A 19,769-nucleotide genomic window follows, 5' to 3' on the forward strand; every position below is an offset into this window, starting at 1 on the left:
AAAAAGACCGAGTGGTGTTGTCGCTGTAAAACCATCTCTTAAAAGTTACATTAGTTGCAGGAGACGAGACACAAATCATCTTGCCAGTTAGAACAATGCGCTCGTAACCTCAAGGTACGGTATCTAAGTCATCATCCCTCTGAGGGCTGAGCTCCAAACAGGACAGATTCCTTTTATTGCTCAGTCACTTGGAAATTCAGTCTACATATTGCTTTCTGTCTCTGGCAGCCTTGAGGAGAAGTTTCCTTGTCAGGCACATTTCTTCAGCAAATAACACCTTCAGGAAAATCTCTGCAGAGGCCGGACGCCTGTCTAGTCAAGTGGAGAAGGCAATCGGCGACGCTGTTTGTGTCCCCCTGACTTGCAGATGATGCTGTTGATGCTGCATCTCTCTGTCTGTCTAATCCTTTCAGATTCTGTAGTTTGTACTGGTGATATATATACTCAGATTTCTCTGTGTGAGCACTCATGCTGTGTGTCATCACTATCAATGAGATGGGGTTCTATTATGGAGTTATGGAGGGATACCACTGAGTTTCAGGGGAAATATCAGTTGTTAAATGTCAGTAATCCTGCACTGGCATTTGGCAAATTGAAATGGATTTTCTGTGGTCGATGTTTTTCTCAACAGCGAGATTCCCGCCTGCCTTTCGCCCTTCAAACACAAGTAGACAGGGAGAATAATTGCTATTCTACTGTGAAGTACTTCATAGAAATACAAAACTGGATGTGTGGATCTGCAGCATCTGCTCTTTACTGGGTGCGCTGTCTACTTTAAGTTGTGATTTTGCACTTAAGTTTCTCTTGCAAACTGGCTGTCTGCCGCCCTGATTTGTGGCTTAAAGTTAGGGCACCTGTGGTGGATGGAGAGCAGCTGATTTATTACTATATGGTGGCGTTGTCCTTGGCCAGCAGTGCGGGCTCCTCTGCCTGTTGGCCATCTGCGACTGTAAGAGGCAGCGCTTACTGCACTCAGATATTACAGTATGATAAAGCTAAAACTGCTCTTGTCCGAAGTGAGCAGCAGAAGTCATTTTCTGTGATCGGCTGAATGCCGCGAGACATTCTGGCTCCATGTCCCCTCTAAATATAACCCTTGACAATAGAAGCATGGATTTTATAGAACAGGGAACATTTGCTTTTTGCCACATTTAGGCTCCATTTGGCCGTAAAATACAAGTGAGTGGAGCAGGTGGTCTGAAAAATTGAGCCCCTGCATCTTCATAGCCAGGCTGTCGCTGTCTTCACACCGCGCTTCTGATTTACACTTTATTACCCTGAGCCAAGTTCAACAAACACACTTTTAACAGCTGAACAGTGCTAAAAAGAAATACAAGTAATGAAACAAAATGAAAATATAACATGCAAAGATAGTAATAGTGAAAAATAGTGATAAAAAGAGAAAAAAACTATAACTGAGAGGTTGTATAATGGCCATTAAAAATAAAAATAGACAAAGTTACATATGAAAATTTATATGCGCTTTTACATTGCTACAAATGCTGAGTTTGAATTTAAATGTTCAAATTGTGGTGGAGCTCCCCCTGAAACGCCCTGAAATAACAAAGTGAGGGTCTCAAAATCCTTACCCTGAATTTGGTCAAGATGTATTGTGCAACATTGTCAGAAAACAACTAGTTATAGTTGTTCTGCCCACATTTGAATGCAGAGTTAAAATCCAGTCGACGATTTGTTGATAATTTGACAAGACTAGGTCGAAGCCTGGTATATGGCTGTAACGCGTGGTCGCGTATCTAAGGTTTGTCAGTGAAGTTGCTAGATTTGTCACTATAGGCGCTTTTTAAAAAAAAAAAAAAAGCTACAAAGTTGTCAACACTGCTGTTTGCGCTAATTCATGGAGCAACGGCCAATAGGCAAACTCCAATTCAGTCACGTGGCATTCAGCTGACCAATGGTGGAATTATGATCAGTCAGTCAGTCAGTCAGTCAGTCAGTCAGTCAGTCAGGGACATTCGCGATTATAGGGCTGGCCACACTCAGACAGTCTCTTCAGTGGTAGACATTCATATAATTGAGTCAACACAGACTTTAACCTTTACACTTCAGATTTCTCAAAGTAAAGTTTTCAAAGTACTTTTTTTGTCCAAGTTGAAATGAAATGTTTGGCAATTTACTTGAAACGTGACTTTCAACAATTAACTGATTATTTCTCTGGCTGATTAAATATTTGTTTAATCAACTAATCATTTCAGCTCCAGTTTGTTTTAGTCATGTCGGTGATGACTGTGGGAGTGTTTTAACCAGTGGTGGAAGAAGTATTCAGATCTTTAACTTAAGTAGGAATATTGCAGTGTAGAGTTAAAGTCCTGCTTCAAAATTTTGGTACAAACGTGTTAACATCCAAATAAACTTGAAATACCCAAAGCAAAATAAGTTGTTGTGCAGAATTATATCTCATTTTAGAATAATATATAAGTACAATTACTCATGTAGAGTACAAGTACCTTGAAACTACTTCTGTAGAGTACTTCAGTACTTTGTCACTGTACTTTCCACCAGTGGTTTTGTGGGTTACATTGTGTGCGTTATTCACCTTATCAAATGAAACGCAGAGCTTCGCCCTGGGAGAAACAGTTGTTTCAAGTGCTGTGAGGAAGAAATTGAGAGCAATGTCAATCTCTATGTAAACAACTTCCAGTCGAATGTAAAATCTCTATCAGCTTTGTTTCTGACAGGTCTGCTCACACAGATGTTAAGGCTCTCATCTTCCTAAAGTGCAACAAAGAGCAGCTTTTTCTATTTTTGACAATTTCATAACTTTCTCAAGTGAGCGAGCATCAACCTACGCGGCAGAGCTTCACTGTGTCTGTGAACATATGGTGATGTTTTTTTCTTGTTTGTTTGTTTGTTTTTTTAACCTCACCCTAAAAGTTTGCTGGATCCAGAAGGGGAGGTGAATATTGTAGAGTGTTTAATCCTTTATACTTGTGGGGATTATGTTCCATTTGATATCAGATATGCATTAATCAAATGGGTTTTGACTGCTTTCCCTGCCACAGTCACGCATTCAAGTACACGTGTGCTGATACGCACATGCACGCAAACACACATTTATATTCATATCTACTGATTTAAGTCTGGGATTTGCCTTGCTGATGTTTATAGCTATGAAAAAGCGAGTGGATGAAAAGGGTGTTTCTTCCTTATTGTTCCCTTCTGCAGAATTTCATCTACATGAAAACAAAACAGATTCCTTTTTGGTCCCAGATTAAGATTTTTTTTTTTCTTTTTATACCATAATGATCCGGTATCATGCCAACAGAGCAGATTAGTGCTCATTTGACCTGGATTGAAGGATTTTCTTTTCATATGTCACCGCTGAATACGGTGATACCACAGAAGTGGCATGCACCAAAGGCAGCAGCATCAGGACATTTTGTTATTGTACCGCAGGAAGGAAACACCACCCACATCAGGCATAACTGAGGTTTCGTTTGCACTGCGCAGACATTTAAAGCTGCTCTCTAAGTGAGGACTTTTTTTTATTATGAATTATAAAACACACAAAAGGGGAGAGAACAGCCTCCCACTTGTCTTTACTGACATCTCCTTTCCTACAAACTGATCCCTGGACAGGAGCAATCTTTCAAAAAAGGATAGGTGCACTCATATCATTAGATCATAATAATTGGGTCGGGGGACTTGAATGTAGCAGTGAGCGATAAGAGTAAATTCGTATATATCACTTTATATGTAATATTACTATATAGATATATATTGTGATCTAATACAGTCTCTGGGAAACTTAACTCACTGTAAGGTCCACTCATTGGCTGTTCTGGAGCTTTTGAGCATATCTCTGTGATCTTCAACAGCAGATGGAGTTTGCCCGACTGTTATGGAGCTGCAGGATGTAGAGTGTGTTCTAGATTTCTTTCGGAGCAATTCAGAAACGTTTTGGATTTTGGCTAACCCAACAAATTAAAAGCCGCAACAAATCGCTACATGATCACACAGATGCGATAACAATATAAAAATCCAATAAACTTGTGTAAAACGTGTGGCGATATGACAGTGATTTATGTATGGCTAAATCTCCAGTGGCTGACAAATTATTTAGGGCTGTAACTAACACTTCTGTTTTCATGACTGATCAGTTGACTATTTCCATTAACTTATTGATCATTTAATCTTTACATTGTCAGAAAAAAAAGAAAAATCACACTTTCCCAGAACCACAAGCTGACGTCTTCTTGTTTTGTCCAAAATAAAAGATATTTAGTTTGCAATTATCACATTTGAGAAGCTGGAACCAGTGAATGTTTGGCTTGATAAATGACTTAAAGGCCTGATTATTATTTTTTTTTCCAAATTGATTAACCACTGAAGTTACCAGTTGTTTTAGCGCTGAAATTATATCATCTCACCGCATATAATGTTTCATGCTCCGGCTTGATGTCTTATGTGCAGTGTGCGAATGTCTGCCAGTGATTTTTGAGACATGTCCTGCACGCGGTCGGCAGCTTGTACTCTCAGTCAGTATATTTAAATATACAAGTGATCTCTGGATTTCAGGTTCTGTCTGGGCACCTGTCTTTAAGCCTTTTCTTTTTTGCCTGTTGATATTTAGGTGAAAAAATTCCAGCTCTTGTCATTTTGGATCTGCCAGCGTGCGAGTTTAACAAGCCATTTTGTGAGAGACAGCGGGATATGTTATTGCCTAACCAGACTGCTGGCAAACAGTCTGCAAAGTAAAATGTAAATGAATGAGGTGGGTTGTTTGTATTTGCAGAGAAAAGACTTTTCAGTCTTTGCATGTCAGAAAATAAACCTCCTGCTGCTGGAGTCTGGCTGATTAATGCTCTGTAACTGGGAGTGAATGATTGGAGGGTTTCTTCAGAGCAGAGCTTTAGTCAGAGGAACTCCAACTACATCCCTTTTTTTTTTTTTTTTTTTTTAAGATGTGGGTTCGAGCTCCTCTCGTCCCATCTTGAGTGCCGTCCTGACACGCTGCGTGAGGTGACTGCCCCCTCTGCTGGGCTCAGTAGGGATCAGCAGGCTACAAACATCCCACATGAGTAATGAACTTTGCTGCTGCTCGTTCATTCACGCTGCTGCAACTTCAGCATCCCTCCCTCTGCCTCTGAGTGAATACAAGCATGCTCCTACCCCGCTTTATCTTCGCATTAGTTCAGCTCTGCTTTAGCTCATTAACACAGTGAAATGTTGATTTGAGGTATTTCCGTTTTTCTGCTAAATTATACTTCTGCTCTTCTATCCACTTCATTTATCCGGCAGGTGTAGTTACTGGTCATTTTGCGGATTATTTCTCGTACAAAAACAGATGATGTGCTGAGCAAAACATTGTTCACTGAAAAAATATCCCTCTCTGCAAAGTTTTATTTATTTTCTTATGAAAGTCATAATTCTACTGCAGCAATGTTTCTTCAAGATACAGACACACAGACGGGTGACAATTAAAGGAAAAAAACTATGTCAAGTGTCTTAATGAGGTGTCGGGCCACCATGTGCCGCTAGAACACCTTCAGTGCGTTATATTGGAACGCCGGTGCATTGTGCGCTGCATGGTACAGTTAGTTCAATTAACATCCAATCATGCTCTGTGGCGTGTATGAGAATGCTGAGCAGGCCCAGTTGATTCTGATCTTGTATCAAGAGGAAAAGATCTAAGTGACTTTGAAATCGGGTTCATTGTTGGGGCACGGGTGGCAGGAGCTTCAGTCACAAAGTCTGCTCAACTGACGAGCGTTTCAACATCAGTGACTGAAGTGACATCCGCATGTAGATCTGTGGGAGAGGCTTCAATAAATAGGGTCGGACAGCGCGGTCAACAGCGCACATTCGATGGCCGTGATGCTCATGCATTAGCGCGATATGTAAGGAAAAACAGAAGAGCAGCTCTTGCTCGGGTGATTGAGAATGTCAGTGCAGGACGTGATCAGACTGTGTCAGCAAGAACAGTCTGTCGACAATGACATAGAGAGGGGTATTATAGTAAGGTTGCAGTGCATAAACCCCTCATTATAAAGATGAATGCACATTTGAGAGTTCAGTGGTGCAAAAACCAGAGGCAACGGAATAAAGGGGAAAAAACGTGACATGGACAGTTGAGTCGTCCTTCACCATATTCTTGACATGTGGGTGGTACAGGCCTGAATGCTTCACCCCTACAGTGAGGGGGTCCGCTGGCTCTGTTATGCTGGGGGGGGGGGGGGCATGTTGCTGGCGTGGTTTGGGTCCACTTGTCCCCTCAGAGGAAACATTTCTATCCTGATGGGAATGTTCCCTTCCAGGACGATGATGATGACGCTTCCATCCATAGGGCACGAGGGCTCACTGGATGGTTTGATGAGTATGAAAAAGCTGTGAATCATATGCTATGACCTTCACAGTCATCTGACCTCAACCCAGTTAAACACCTATGGGAGATTCTGGACAAATGTGTTAGACAGCGCTCTTCACCGCCATCATCAAATCGCACACGAGGGAATATCTTTTGGAAGAAGAGACTTGGAGAGTCAATCACAAGGAGCATTGAAGCTGTTCTGGCAGCACGTGGTGGCTTAAATTGAAATCAAGTTGAAGTCTTCTTACCACACTGCAAATTAAGGTTTTTAGGACTCAGTTATTGGCAGATTCAACAGCCCGACACTTTATAAAAGTAGTTAAAATCAGCTCCACCTTCACCAGCTACAAAATTGCTGCTCACACATTAACACAGATGTGATAGTAATCCCACAATATGCTGTATATAACGCTATGAAACTTGTACTTAAAGCACATTTTGCGCATAATACTTATGTACTTTTACCTAAGTGAAATTTGTACAATGAAGTTAATGATCTGAATACTTCTTCACTTCCACTGGAAACTGAAAGAGAAAGAAAACAAAAAATGTGCCAATCTGATGAGTAAAAACCCAAAAGACAGCTCATGAATGGAATTAATCATAAACCTAATCTAAATGCAATAACATCTACAAATTGTATTAATTCTCTATCACAGTTCTTGTGGCAGTCGGAGCTCCTTTGGGTGAAATTTGGAGGGGGAACTTGTGCGTGACCGTTTTACCAGCAGCAGAGAGCCCCCCCCCTTCCTCCTCCTCCAGGGAAAAGAATAGTTTGTTATCTTGTACTTGGATGACTTTTGAAGTGAGACCTTTGCTGGAAATGTGACACGAATGAAGTCATACGTCTGGACCGCTCTCTCTATCTCAAGAGTGGCTCTTTGTTTATGCTCCTTTCTTACTGCCCTGGAGAGGCTAAGGCTTAAAAAGAGGACGAGGAGGAAGAGTGAGAGAAAAACTTGGTAAATATTTTCTCAAACGCCTTAATTGAAATTGGATTTTAACTGCTCGCTGGACCGTGGTGGCAAGAATCAGGTATCAGGGAGGTTGCGCTTTTGCATTGCAAATGTAATTTTCTGTTTTTTTTTTTTTGTTTGTTTTTTTTTTCTGCCCATTGCCCAGGAGGCACTCGAAAATAGTTACCAGATATGTTTTTTCATGAGCCATTTTCTTCAGGTTGAGCTTCTCATTATTCCAATACCCATCGCGATTAGCTTTTTGGATTAAACTACAGTGTGGTCCTGTTGTTTACTAAGCTGGAGCCGGAGTCTTTGTGGGAAATTGTATTCTCTTCATGCCCAGATAGTGCCTGATGGAGGTGAAACTTTGATTGCACATTATATATGGGGAAATAAACAGCTAATTTGCTCTGAGTTTTCATTCATCACACAAGTGAATGGGACGCTACTTGTTGATCATTCTGTAATTTACAAATTTATTGCCTATTTGGTGTACATTAAGTGGGAGAATTGCTGCAGTGATTGATAGAGAAACTAATCTTAAGACGTTTATTCTCAAATTATCCCTGTAGATACCAAATAATGAGCAGAAGAATTTTATATCCTCATATTAAACATGCTATTACCACAGTATAAAAAAACATTACAATTAATTGTCACGTAAGTAAATAGTATTAAAGTACTGAGTAAAAACACCCCCCGTTGCTTCTATTGAAGAGGTCATGTCACCTGTAGCATCAGTCATTCATCGATTAACAGATGAGTTGATCAGCAACATTTTTGATAATCAATAAGGTGTAACTTTGGGTTTTGAACTGTTTGGTCGTACAGACGACGATATTTCTCTTCACAGTCCTCTGAACTTTTGTCGACCATAAAGAAAATGCTCAACTAGTGAATTAATATTGAAAATAATTGCTTGTTGCAGCCACGGTTGTCTGTATATTCTCTATATTTAAAGCCTGGGGGGAATTTACATTCTATAATTAAATATGTACATATAATGGATTTTTTAGCCCAGGGGTTTTTAAAGCTGTGGGCCTCCGCTCAGATAAACCTCTCACCACACCTTAGTTTAATTGCTTTGTTTCGCTCAATTCCTGGGTGCCTATGGGATCATGATTATGTTATTTGATCCCATAGACACTCAACAACTGAGCCAAGATAGCCTAATAGTGCTATTTGTCATAACTTGAGACTAAACCAAATACATGAAAAAGGTCTGTCTGAAGGCTTTTACTAGTTTCTGACTCTGGGAAAAACAGTAAAATTCCACCAAACTGCTCTGAACTATCTCTTTAACCAAATCCCACACATGTAGGCTAATCTCTGTGATCTCCTTTTGATAACTAATGTAATAACTTTTAATATTTTTTTCCCTTCCATTCACTGAGCCTCCCCTGAAACTTTTTGGAAGCCCCCTGGTGAGGCCTGCCTCCCACTTTGAAAACATCTCTTATAACAATATTTAAATACATTTCCCCCTGAAATGCAGTGGAATAGAAGAATAAAGTAACATAAAATGGAAAATACAAGTTTCCTAAATTTGTACTAGAGTAAATGTATTAAGTTACATTCCACCACTGGCTATTGCTTTCTCAATTTCAGATTTCTCAATTAGGTCATTGCCACAAATGGACGAGGTGGCCATCAATAACTTTCTGCTAGTTTTTCCTCCTATATGTAATCTGGTCACACAAGCTCACTGCAGGAGAGACTGGGGGAAAATTATGGCTCCCTCGTGTCCCGGGTCCCAATGATCCCACACACTGTGTCTGCGAACTGAGATCAATACCTGCTCAGAGGAGGTTTTAGCACCTTTTAAAAATAGCCCCCACAAAGCTTTTTGGTCTTGGTGTGTTAAATGAAACGTCCCCGGGCTACAACCATAAGTGGCGCTGCAGTTAATGGCCATCATTGTCTGATTTGATGGTCACAAACAAGGTCGTTGCAGCTGCATATAGAGTCATATTCCTCAAGCAAAATGTTTTAACATTGACTGAAAGCTCTAATGTTGAAACTTTATAGCCGTTCTGCTGCCTCTCTGCTGGTGTTGATAGTCCCCATTTCCCCTACTCCACTACTGTACCGCTTCCTCAACATCCAGGCTTTCAGTCCTCTGTCAGACGGCTCAACAGGCCGACTTGTGATCACCCTGATGGATGAGCAAATGAGGATGGGAGTCGTGAGCCTCACACTCGAGCTTGCGGAGGTTCAGCGCCCCGCTATGCCCACGCACAGCCCTCCAATCGCCTCCAGACTTTGACACATTATTTCCCCTGTGATTTGTGGCCAGATTGAGGTTGAAGGAGACAAGGAAATTTTCTGTCCTCATGAGAGCAGATGGATGTTGAAGCGCTGCAGCCTGAGCCGAGGGTTGTTTCCTTTTTTTCTTTTTTTTTTTCTCCCCCTCTTCAAGAACCATCTTGCTTTATAAGGGATTGGTTTCATGCTCCATAATGGAGTCCTGATGACTAGCTATTACAGCACATTTCCGGAAAATGACCTGCTATTTGTTTTTTTTTTTCTAGAATGGCATAGAACAGACTGAATGTCCTTTCAAGAAAGTGATGTTATTTTGTAAAATACTTAAAGTATTGAGTGGCAATAGAGAATTTCTCATTTGTCCCCTTTGTGCTGTTTCATACAAGATCAAAGTTGACACCCCTCTGTTTATGATCAAAGATGGACAGTAATGCCATGAAATGATTCGTGATGTAACATGCATGCAATTGGTAAAATGCGATAGGCTTGTCGGGGCAGCAAATGGCCACCGTCTTTTTTTCATCCGCCCCGCCCCCGCCCTCACATGTTTGATCTCGTCTCTGAGAAGCGAATGCCTCCGGCTGCTCCCTTGGGACGTTTGATGTTGGAGATCAGAGCTCGTGGTGGTGCAGGCACTTTGGCTGTGGGGGCTTCACCATTATGTCGCGCCACATCCAATCTTCTCACCATCAGATAACTTCAAAGAGTCTCCGAAATACCACCTTCCTAAAAATCCAGAGTTTCCCACTGGTGTTGTCTGTTAGATTAGCTGCAAGTTATTGAAGTTTCCTGGAGAAAAAAAAAAAAATGTCTCTGACTCCATTGAAATCTGTCATCACCTCTCTCTGTGATGACTCTGAGATGGTGTTACACACCAGAATTCTTTTTTCATCTCTTGTCTGATTCTTTCTCTCTTCTGTGCATTGATCTCCAGCTCTGCCCCGCCAATGGCTTCTCCTCTGGTAGACCTTTCCTTGTCCTCCATCTCTTATCCATTATTCATCACTCTCAGCTCCATCTGCCAGGCCGTAATACCTCTCACCTCTAGACGATCATTTTGCTGTTTCTCAATGTATGGAACAGTGACGCCTCAGCTGTGGCTTTATCAGTGGCGATGCTGAAACAGAAAGGTAGATTATTATATTTGTGCACAGTAGACACCTTGATAAAAGCAAGACAAAACATCAGCACAACATGCTCACAATGATGATGCCTGCCGATGGTCAGCAGGTGTAATATTTATTTATTTCGTTCACCATCTTAATCTAGCATGTTAGCATGCTAACATTTGCTAATTAGCACAAAACTCAAATAGCAGCTGAGGCTGATGGGAATGTCATTAGCTTTGCAGGTATTTGATCAAAAACCAAGGTGCTGGACAAAAACTTTGACCTGATGGTGGCGCTACAAGAAAAGTTGGGGGATCACCAAAGTTATTAAATTATACATTACCTAGGAACCACGAATGTCTGTATCAAGTTTTGAGCCAATCCTTCAAATAAATGTTTAAATATTCCACATTTCCTCATTTTACACTAAAATTTATTTAGATAGCCATAAGAAGAAATAATTGTGGTTTTAAGTTAGTCAGAACATGGCGTTTTGTGTCAGTCTCTGAGCCTCTCTTCTGATTGGCTGACTGTTTCCTGAGTCATGCACAACCAGGCCAACCATAGGGAATGGGTTGTAGCCTACTACTGTAGCTTGGTAAAACTCACTGGGAAATACAAATGGCGATGATCAGTCAGCGGCTGAAATGAGCCGAACAGACATTCTCTTGTATTTCAGAAAAAATAAACTTCAGCCACTGATCTCTAATGTTATTGTCTTTGGGAAAGCTGTTGCTTCCTGACATTCAATGAAGCTCTCCTGGACATCTTTCTGTCTTGTAGCTTGCTAGCTCAGCGACGGATTGACCACTTAGTGTTGTCTTGTTATTATAGTCGCTGTAAAAGGATGTTGTTAGGCTTGCTGGGTTGTTAGGGCGGCTGAGGGCCGTGACTGTACGTGCTGACGGCTCGTTTTAAGACAGTTTCTGAATGTGGCCTGGGTACATCTCCCCATGGATTGATTATTTTGTTACTCTCAGTAATATAAAGTGTAGACCTACTTTATAATAAAAAATAAGAAAAACATGAAAATCTCACTGTCTTCAACATGGGATCTTTAATAAGTAAAAATATAGATTTTTCTCTAGCACCATCAGGAGGTCAGACGATCATCAAAGTCAGTACAATTTTTTCTCTGGGGATCTTAAATATCTTTAGCAAATTCCCTGACCATCCATCCTTTAATAGTCAAGGTTTTTCGCTCTGAACCACAAGCATCAACCTGCTGGTGCAACTTGATAAACAGTCAGGGCATCACCAATATCATTCATCCCGTGGGGACCATGAACGTCTGCAGAAATCCATCCAATAGTGGTTGAGTTATTTCAGTGGGAACCCAACTTGTAGACCAACTCACCGACCCAAAATCGCCATCCCAAAAGTCGTGTTGCTGGCACAGCTAAAAAAAAAAGTGAGGGGCAACTTTTCAACCGTGTGCCATCTCAAGTTTTCTCAAGTATGATGGCGTAATGACATCAGATTCAGTGAAAAATAGAAATTCTGCGTGTCAGTTAGCAAAGATTAAGTGTTAATCTCTGCTAATTGACTATCTCTGGAGAAGGGGCGTCAGAGAGATCTTATCATGCTCATCACATCTGAAGTGAAGGGAAGAGGTTACCGTGAGTCATCTGTATTCAGTCGAAAACAAAATGATTGAATTCAACACTGTCTTCCCTCCATGTTATGAAGTTTCTCTGCCACTCCAGAAATGTCTTCTCACTGTGACAGTGCCGTCGTCTCTGTCTCACTGGTCAAACAACATCAAAGTGACCTGAGTAAGATGCACTTTTACCTTAGACTTTTTTTTTTTATTTAACTTTCTGCATTTTCATGCGGATGGAGGTTTGTTAAGAGTGATAAATACCTGTGTATATACTGTATACACTGGATGCTGCAAAATAACAGAGATAGATATGCTGCAAGTAATAGCTTTCATTTTCTTATATTCTGCATCACATGTAACAAAGATCTACATAAAACCCAAATTTGGCGAAGGAAGTGATCTGCACCAGTGATCTGTACAGTTAATGATATCACGGTCTCCAAGATGTAAGACTTGAACCAAACAGCGAATGATCTGAACAAAAAAAGCCAACTGTCACAAAGTCAGACACACGATCAGACTCAGAACAGACAGGCAGAGAACAGAAACGTCAACTGTATCTCTAGAGGAGAAAACAACTGTCTGAAATCTCTTCAAAGAAGCCTCTCAATTACTCAGTTAAGTTGCATCAAGTGCACACGCAGTGTGACTACTGACAAGAAGTACAGTGTTGGCAAAATCTGAGAAAAATATAATATATTCAGAAAAAGATGTGTAGGATGTGTTCTTTCATGTACGGCTGATGTCTATACGTCTATATTGATTTACATTGTGAATAATCAGTGCAACTTTAAGCAGTTTACTGTTACACTTTACTTACAGAGGTAGAGAGGAAGGTCAGGGAGAGCGAGTGAGGGGATGACATGCAGCAAATGGCCGGGGGTCGGATTCAAACCCACGGCCTCTGCTGTTAGGACTAAGTCCATGTGGGAGGTGCTCTACCAGGTGAGCCGCTGAGGCGCCCCATATACCATTTTTTTTTATCTGAAATACTTGAACTTGGCTTCCCCTTCTTCCCTCATCAAAATCAAATCAAGTTGCAGATTTGATTTCACAGTTTCACGATGCATTAAACTTTGCTTAAAGACTCACACGCGTAATGACTGTTGGATGCACCAGATATTCCCGCTGCCCTGCCTCTTTGGCTCAGTTGTATAGAAAGTTGAAGTTGTTACTTGTTCTGTGACGAATCTTTCCATCAAGGTTTATGCAACTCACATTACTGCACGTTGAAGCTTTCCCCAGTGTGATAATGCATTTATGCTAAACTACATTTAGAAACAAATGATGTCATAAGCTTTATATATAAAATGTGTATATTTGCCATACTGTAGGCTATATATTATATAAAAAAAATTCTCAGACTTGTCATTAAGTGCTCTCTCCATCCTCTCCACAGAAGAAGTCTCTTATCGCCACCAGTCTGATCGTGGCGGTGTCGCTCTTCGTGGTCGTGGTGAACTACTCGGAGAAGCCGTACTTCCTCCTGCAGCCTGTTTTCGGTCAGACGTTCAGCAGCCACTGGATGTTCTCCAAGCAGCCGTACAAGGCCTTTAAGCCTCACCTGGGCTACGTCAGCATTCCCAAACAGGAGGTGAGGGACATTAAGTACAGATACACATAAAGTACATGTCAGCAAAACACAAACACAGTCACAGCACAAGCCCAGCTGGGCAGACACACCATGTCTTGTTTGATATTTCTGTTTCTACTCTATTTTCAAATTGTTTTTTCAACTGAAATATGTCATATGTCATTTTTTTATGTTGCTCTGTGAAATCAGCTGCTTTGTAGTCTCATTAATCTCGGCAGAGTCTTGCTCAGTTAAATCTGAAAATGCTAATCGAGTCAAAGTAGAGCCGTCACACACAAAAGGACTTAAACGAGCTGTACATTAGTGTGAAGTTACTTTCACAACATAAAATCTACAACATCTTATGCCATTTTAGCGTGTAATGTCACGCTTACTTTAGTGTGCAAATAACAAAGTACCAAGGACATTACCTATTTGGTTGAGGACAGTTCTATTCAGCTAAGCTGATTGATCGAGTGTCTGAAACCTTTATTTCCACAGAGAAAACTCAAGGAGAGAAAGCCATTTTTGTTTACAGCAGAACCATATTTACAGAGTTCTACAAATAATTGTCATGATTCTCAGAAAAGTGACGCAAGAGAAGGACTCAGGAGGAAGATGTAAGAGTACAGAGTCTGCACTTTGAGAAAAACTAGGATGCCAAAATCCAAGCAGGCAAGCAAAGTACAAAGGGTCAGAGTGAAGCAAAATCCCCCAAAAACACACACAAAGTCGAAAACATGATCAGGCTCAGCACAAGCAGGCAAAGAACAGAGAGAAAGAACTGGCACAAAGTCAATCTGGCAGAGAGCAAGTGAAAATGGGCCGGTGTATGTTTAAACTATGGAGCTAATGAGGTAATGGAGAGCAGGTGAGTGGGGAGGAGGCGTAGATCAGGTGATTCTACTGGCGGGAAAGGCAGGCGGGCAGGTGGGAGGTGGCAGGGTCTGAAAGGACAGCAGAGTAACAACATGTATGCACAAACAACGGGGCTGAATGAAGGAAAGGATTTAAGGAGCAGACTGAAACTCGGAGGTGAGTGTGACACCTTTTAGTGAGATGATAAAAATAAATGTGACGGCTGATAAATGATGATAAAGGACAAGGTGGTTATGTTGCAGTGATCTTGGCAAACTGCAGGGAAACTTCTAAGTGTTTGAAGTTGTTCCATCTGTAGGGTAGAAAATAACTAGGAGCTGATTGATGAACATTTACAACAGCACAGGTGAAATCCTGGAAGCTTTAAGTTTCATGTTGCCAACATTCTTCTTTCTTTCTTTCTTTCTTTCTTTCTTTCTTTGCATCCCCATTAACTTCCACACAGTGGTCGCTAGTCTTCCACACACAAAAAAAACATGAACATCATTTCATGTAAAAACTTTTATTTTCACATATTCAGTATGTTGCTCTGCATCCCTGCTGAAATCATTCACTCTTACGGTGAAAGCATTAAACGTCTAATGTTTTACAATGAACCTTCTTACATTTGCCTTATTTCGGCACGTGTGTTATAACTTACAGCATGCACAGGTAACCTTTTCTTTTATGGTGCATTCATATTCTATAACCCCCCATTAACATTAACCTTCCATCACACAGCATCCTCACGATAATGAAGATGTATTCAAATGCACTCATGCAAATGCACGGCACCTCCTTGAGGATTTTTTTATTTATTTTATTAGGGGTCTCTGTGATGGATCAGAAAACGCCTGTTTGATGTCTCTTGTGTGCATTATTTCTTTGTAATTTTAAACACCCATGTCCGTGATCCTATTCTTCATCCTTCCTTCAAACAGCTCTGTGCTGTATATTCCCCGCACAGTTTATGGAAATTGAAATATCAAAGCCTTTTAACTCCCACCACATCAAAATGTAAAAACCAAGCTGTGTATTTGTTATTTGGGGAGGCAGCTGGCGAAAACTGAAATTGTGCTCATATTGGTGGAAATGGAGTAGTCACGCTGGAAAAACATACATACCGCTCGCAGAGATGCGTGCACCGTTTCCGGCTGACGGGGGAATGAGGATTGCGCTTTGAGTTTGGGCTGCGATACATCTAGAGTCGAAGAGTCGACGGATGCGTTGGTCCTTCATGGGACGTGCATGCCTCATATTCAGCAGGCTGATATTGGCAGATTAATGCGGAGTGTCATCCCCCTGCCTCCGGAGAGCTTCATCCACACAACATGGGCCCAGAGGCAATCATGTCTTACACCAGTCTCCACGACTGCACCTCCTCCTGCCTCCAGACAAGCCTGCTTAAATCACTGTCCTCTCCTCATGGATATTTATGCAAATCATACGGAAAGACTGGCAGTTTCTGCAGAATTAGGCTTCCTTTCAGCTCATATTACCCCGCCAGTGAGTTTTCTGTAGCGAATCAGAAGGGGCAGTGATTGGCCTGAACGTGAGTGTCAAAAGTGTTCCTGCACGCTCCTGAAATCTCTGACAAAGGATGCACAGAATTGTGGAAGTCTGGTCAAGGTGATTCTCTCATACAGGGTGCCGTAAGTGATTAAGTCCGGAGTGAAATCCTGCTGTGTGAGCTGTCAGCCTTTGTTAAGCACACAGCAACACCTTAAGAAGCAGTAATATTTCTCCCGGACAGTGAGGCAATCTTACCTGATCCGCAGCGAGGTGTCATTTGAGGTGTTATAAACCTCTGGCAAGCATGTATAATGCATAACCCGGCAGCATGGGAATGGTCTGCCTTATTTTCCTCATTTGATTGAGTCTGTCTCCAGGTGTGATAAATTGTTCCCGCTCTGCTTTTCAGGAGAAATAGAAAACATTTGTCTTGTGGCACTTTACATTCATGCCTCTGGTCTATCACAGACGGAGACAGAAACTCAATATTTTCATTTAGACCTGAAAACTTACAGGCCCTTTGAAATGTACACAATAACCAACATGGAGGAAAGTGCTTCTACTTCTTGGACCATGTCCAGCTGTTAGTAGATCCATTATAAAGTTTTTGTGTACAGTCCTCCCTAAGTTCCAATGAGCTAATTAGCTACCAGCTAGTTGCACCATTAAAACTCGAGGAGTTTCTCAGCTAGTAAAGGCTTCAGTGATGTGTAAATCATTAGCAAGGAAACATCTGTAGATGCCCTCTGATCAAAAGCATTAAACAGTGTAAACAGGAAATCACTGCAGCATCAGGAGCTGCAGCAGAACTTCCAATAAACAAACAAGCCTTAATGCAGGGGGGGCCAGTGCTTGTATTAAACTAACTTGAGAATGAAAATGCAACTTTGTTTTATTTATGCATGCATAAATGGAAATATGTGTTTTCAGAGTTAGGTTAGTTTGGTTTAATGGGACATTTTGCATCCAAAACTGACATTTAGTTTAATTTAATTGCCCTCTTGTATCTATTAAACAGAGTTTTCATCAAGTGTCAGGTCAGATATATGTCCATCATATTTACCCCACATGAATGGGTGCTATATGAGCAAGCTATCGTTAGCTTTGTCAGTCAGCTACACATCTAATCTCTGTGATGATACCTGACCAGCCATCCCCAGAGGCATGTGACTAGCATGGCTAAACCTCAGCTCAGTCAGTTGAAATAATTCTTTATTTTTTTCCGATTTGTTTTTTCCGAAATGACATTTCACACATGAACTGCATTTTTCTTGTTTAGTGAAATGTGTTTGCCCCATGAGGAGCATTTGGAATGAATCACTTTTCACCATGCAGACGGATGCAGCTAATCGATGAATTTTTAAACACGAAAAGACTTTTGAGTCCCAGGGAGGCATCTTACACTGGGAACTTGGCGTGTTAACGTAATAATTATTGCTTATTAATTAATCGTGTTTAGAGCGTTTTAATGAACGTCAAGGTTAAGTTCACATCCCAGTGGTATAATTTAATGAAGACCGTGTCCCCGGAATTAAGCCCTGCTTTTTTTTAAATAACCCACTTTATTTTTAGCACACTCATGCATTAAAATCTGAGGCTTTGCTGTGTGATTTTGTACTTATCACAGAGTGCCAAATTTATTGGGATTATAAAAGTGCTCTCTGTTTCCGATTATGGCATGCCACACTGAAACAGCGCCGTCGTGAATGTGAAATCGTGAATCACAGCTGAGTGGAGGGAGAGGCTATAACATTTTATTGATTTACAGGATGTAATATTAATGGATTTGTCGGGAGCTGGATGCCAGTCCTGCAGTATGCGCTAAATAAAAATGCTCTACTCTGGTTTTTAGTTATAAATTTGAGCGTTTAGACACTTCCTTAATGCGTGTAAATGTGATTAGTGTTAATGGGAAGGTAATAATGTTCACTGAAACTAAGCAGATGCATGTTTTTATCTTTCAATGAACCTTTTTAATACAGAAAAAATACTCCTGCTTCTTTTTTCACCACTTGTTCATACAGTTTGTTTACAGAACCCTCTTCTATTGTTTGTCACTGAGCAGCTCTGAAGCTCTGAAGCTCTGAAGCTTTGAGGCTCTGAAGCTCTGAAGCTCTGACGCTTTGAGGCTTTGAGGCTCTGAGGCTCCTCAGCGGTGGATTTTCCAGTCACACTGCACCCATGTGTCTCACATGCAGTTAGCCAGCCGGCGTTTTCAACAGAGCCCGGCCAATCTGTGTGTGCTGAGAGGCGTGATGGAGTTATGAGATGGGCTGAGGGGGAGCGGGTGATGATGGACGAGCTGCTGACAGCTCGAGGCTGCTGTGATGTGTGTCTCAACCACCCAGTAAATGGAGAGCTACCAGCCTAGGTCCAGGGATCATTTCTTGACCCATGATTAAATCCATTCATGGGAGAAAAGCCAATAGCAGGTAGCTCTGTAGGAGTAATTCACCGAAGAGTTCTGTTTTGGTACTGCTTCCTCTCTAGGCAGTTGATCTTCTGCGTCTTCTGTCTGTATAACAATGAGTCATATGAGTGCTGATAAGCCAAGCAGTTGTAATCGAATTTACTGGATTGTCTTGTGGGATTCTGTTTGCAGAAACACTAAAAACAGAAGAGTTTCACATTCTCTGCCTAAAAACACTGCAACACAAATGCAATTTATATTCAAACCAATGACATCACACTTATTCTCCATAAAGCAAATGATCAAACGGGGCTTAGTCATGACACAATGCTTTCTCTTTTCGAACTTTTCCTTGCATTCATTCACGTAAGTAAGTTTAATCTCATCAAAACAAACCGAGCATATTAGCTTCAATTAGGTAAATCTCTCATTTCAGATTCAGAGAAGGCTTTTTTCCTCCCTTGGCAAAGCGCAGCTAAGAGCAATTATTCAAGATTCATTACAAATCCCCTTTTTCCAGTAAAGTATAATAAGAAATACAAAAAAATATACAGTAAGATAAATGACGCAACTTCCTTGCTTCTCTGCTCTGCATTGTCGCAGTAAGTCTCTGCCGGAACGCTGAAGTCCCACATTCAATTAACTTAATCAACGTTAGTTCTGGGCACAATGACATTAACCTCAGGACATAAAAGAAAGTTATACAGGGCTGTAAAACCCTGATGAATTTTATTTTTATACGTAATATCCAAATGCATTTTACTTTATGTTCTGATCACACAACAAGCTTGCCAAAACCTCACTTTAATCTTATTGCACACACATAAAATATATCATCATAAGATAAAAAATAAAACAACATGAGAGGCAGTATGTTTTAGAAGAAAAGTATACTCGGAGGTCGGCATTTCGTTTTAAGAAAAAAATATTGATTAAATTAAAATGGAAGTTAAATTAGAAGACAAGAACCAAACACACTTGCCTCCAGGTGAATTCAGCAGTCAAAGTCTTAATGGGAAAAATAATTGTTAATGAATTCATTTTAGAAGAATTTTTATCTCTTTTTTTGTAATAAATAAGAAAAATAATGAAGGTTTTTCTCTGTTGCTAAACACAAATTGGACATAAAATCTGCAGGAGTTGAAGGAATGG

General features: G+C 40.8%; 1 protein-coding gene across 1 annotated transcript in view; it reads left to right on the plus strand.

Moving 5' to 3' along the window:
• Positions 1–19,769, plus strand: part of st6galnac3 (ST6 (alpha-N-acetyl-neuraminyl-2,3-beta-galactosyl-1,3)-N-acetylgalactosaminide alpha-2,6-sialyltransferase 3) — a 78,608-nt gene that overhangs the window by 14,791 nt on the left and 44,048 nt on the right. The window contains exon 2 of the mRNA XM_056391917.1: positions 13,664–13,858. Within this exon, the coding sequence (XP_056247892.1) occupies positions 13,664–13,858 (195 nt within the window). The remainder of the gene's footprint in view (positions 1–13,663; positions 13,859–19,769) is intronic.

This window comes from Seriola aureovittata, chromosome 12 (assembly GCF_021018895.1).
Source record: "Seriola aureovittata isolate HTS-2021-v1 ecotype China chromosome 12, ASM2101889v1, whole genome shotgun sequence".
Classification (NCBI taxonomy): Eukaryota; Metazoa; Chordata; class Actinopteri; order Carangiformes; family Carangidae; genus Seriola; species Seriola aureovittata.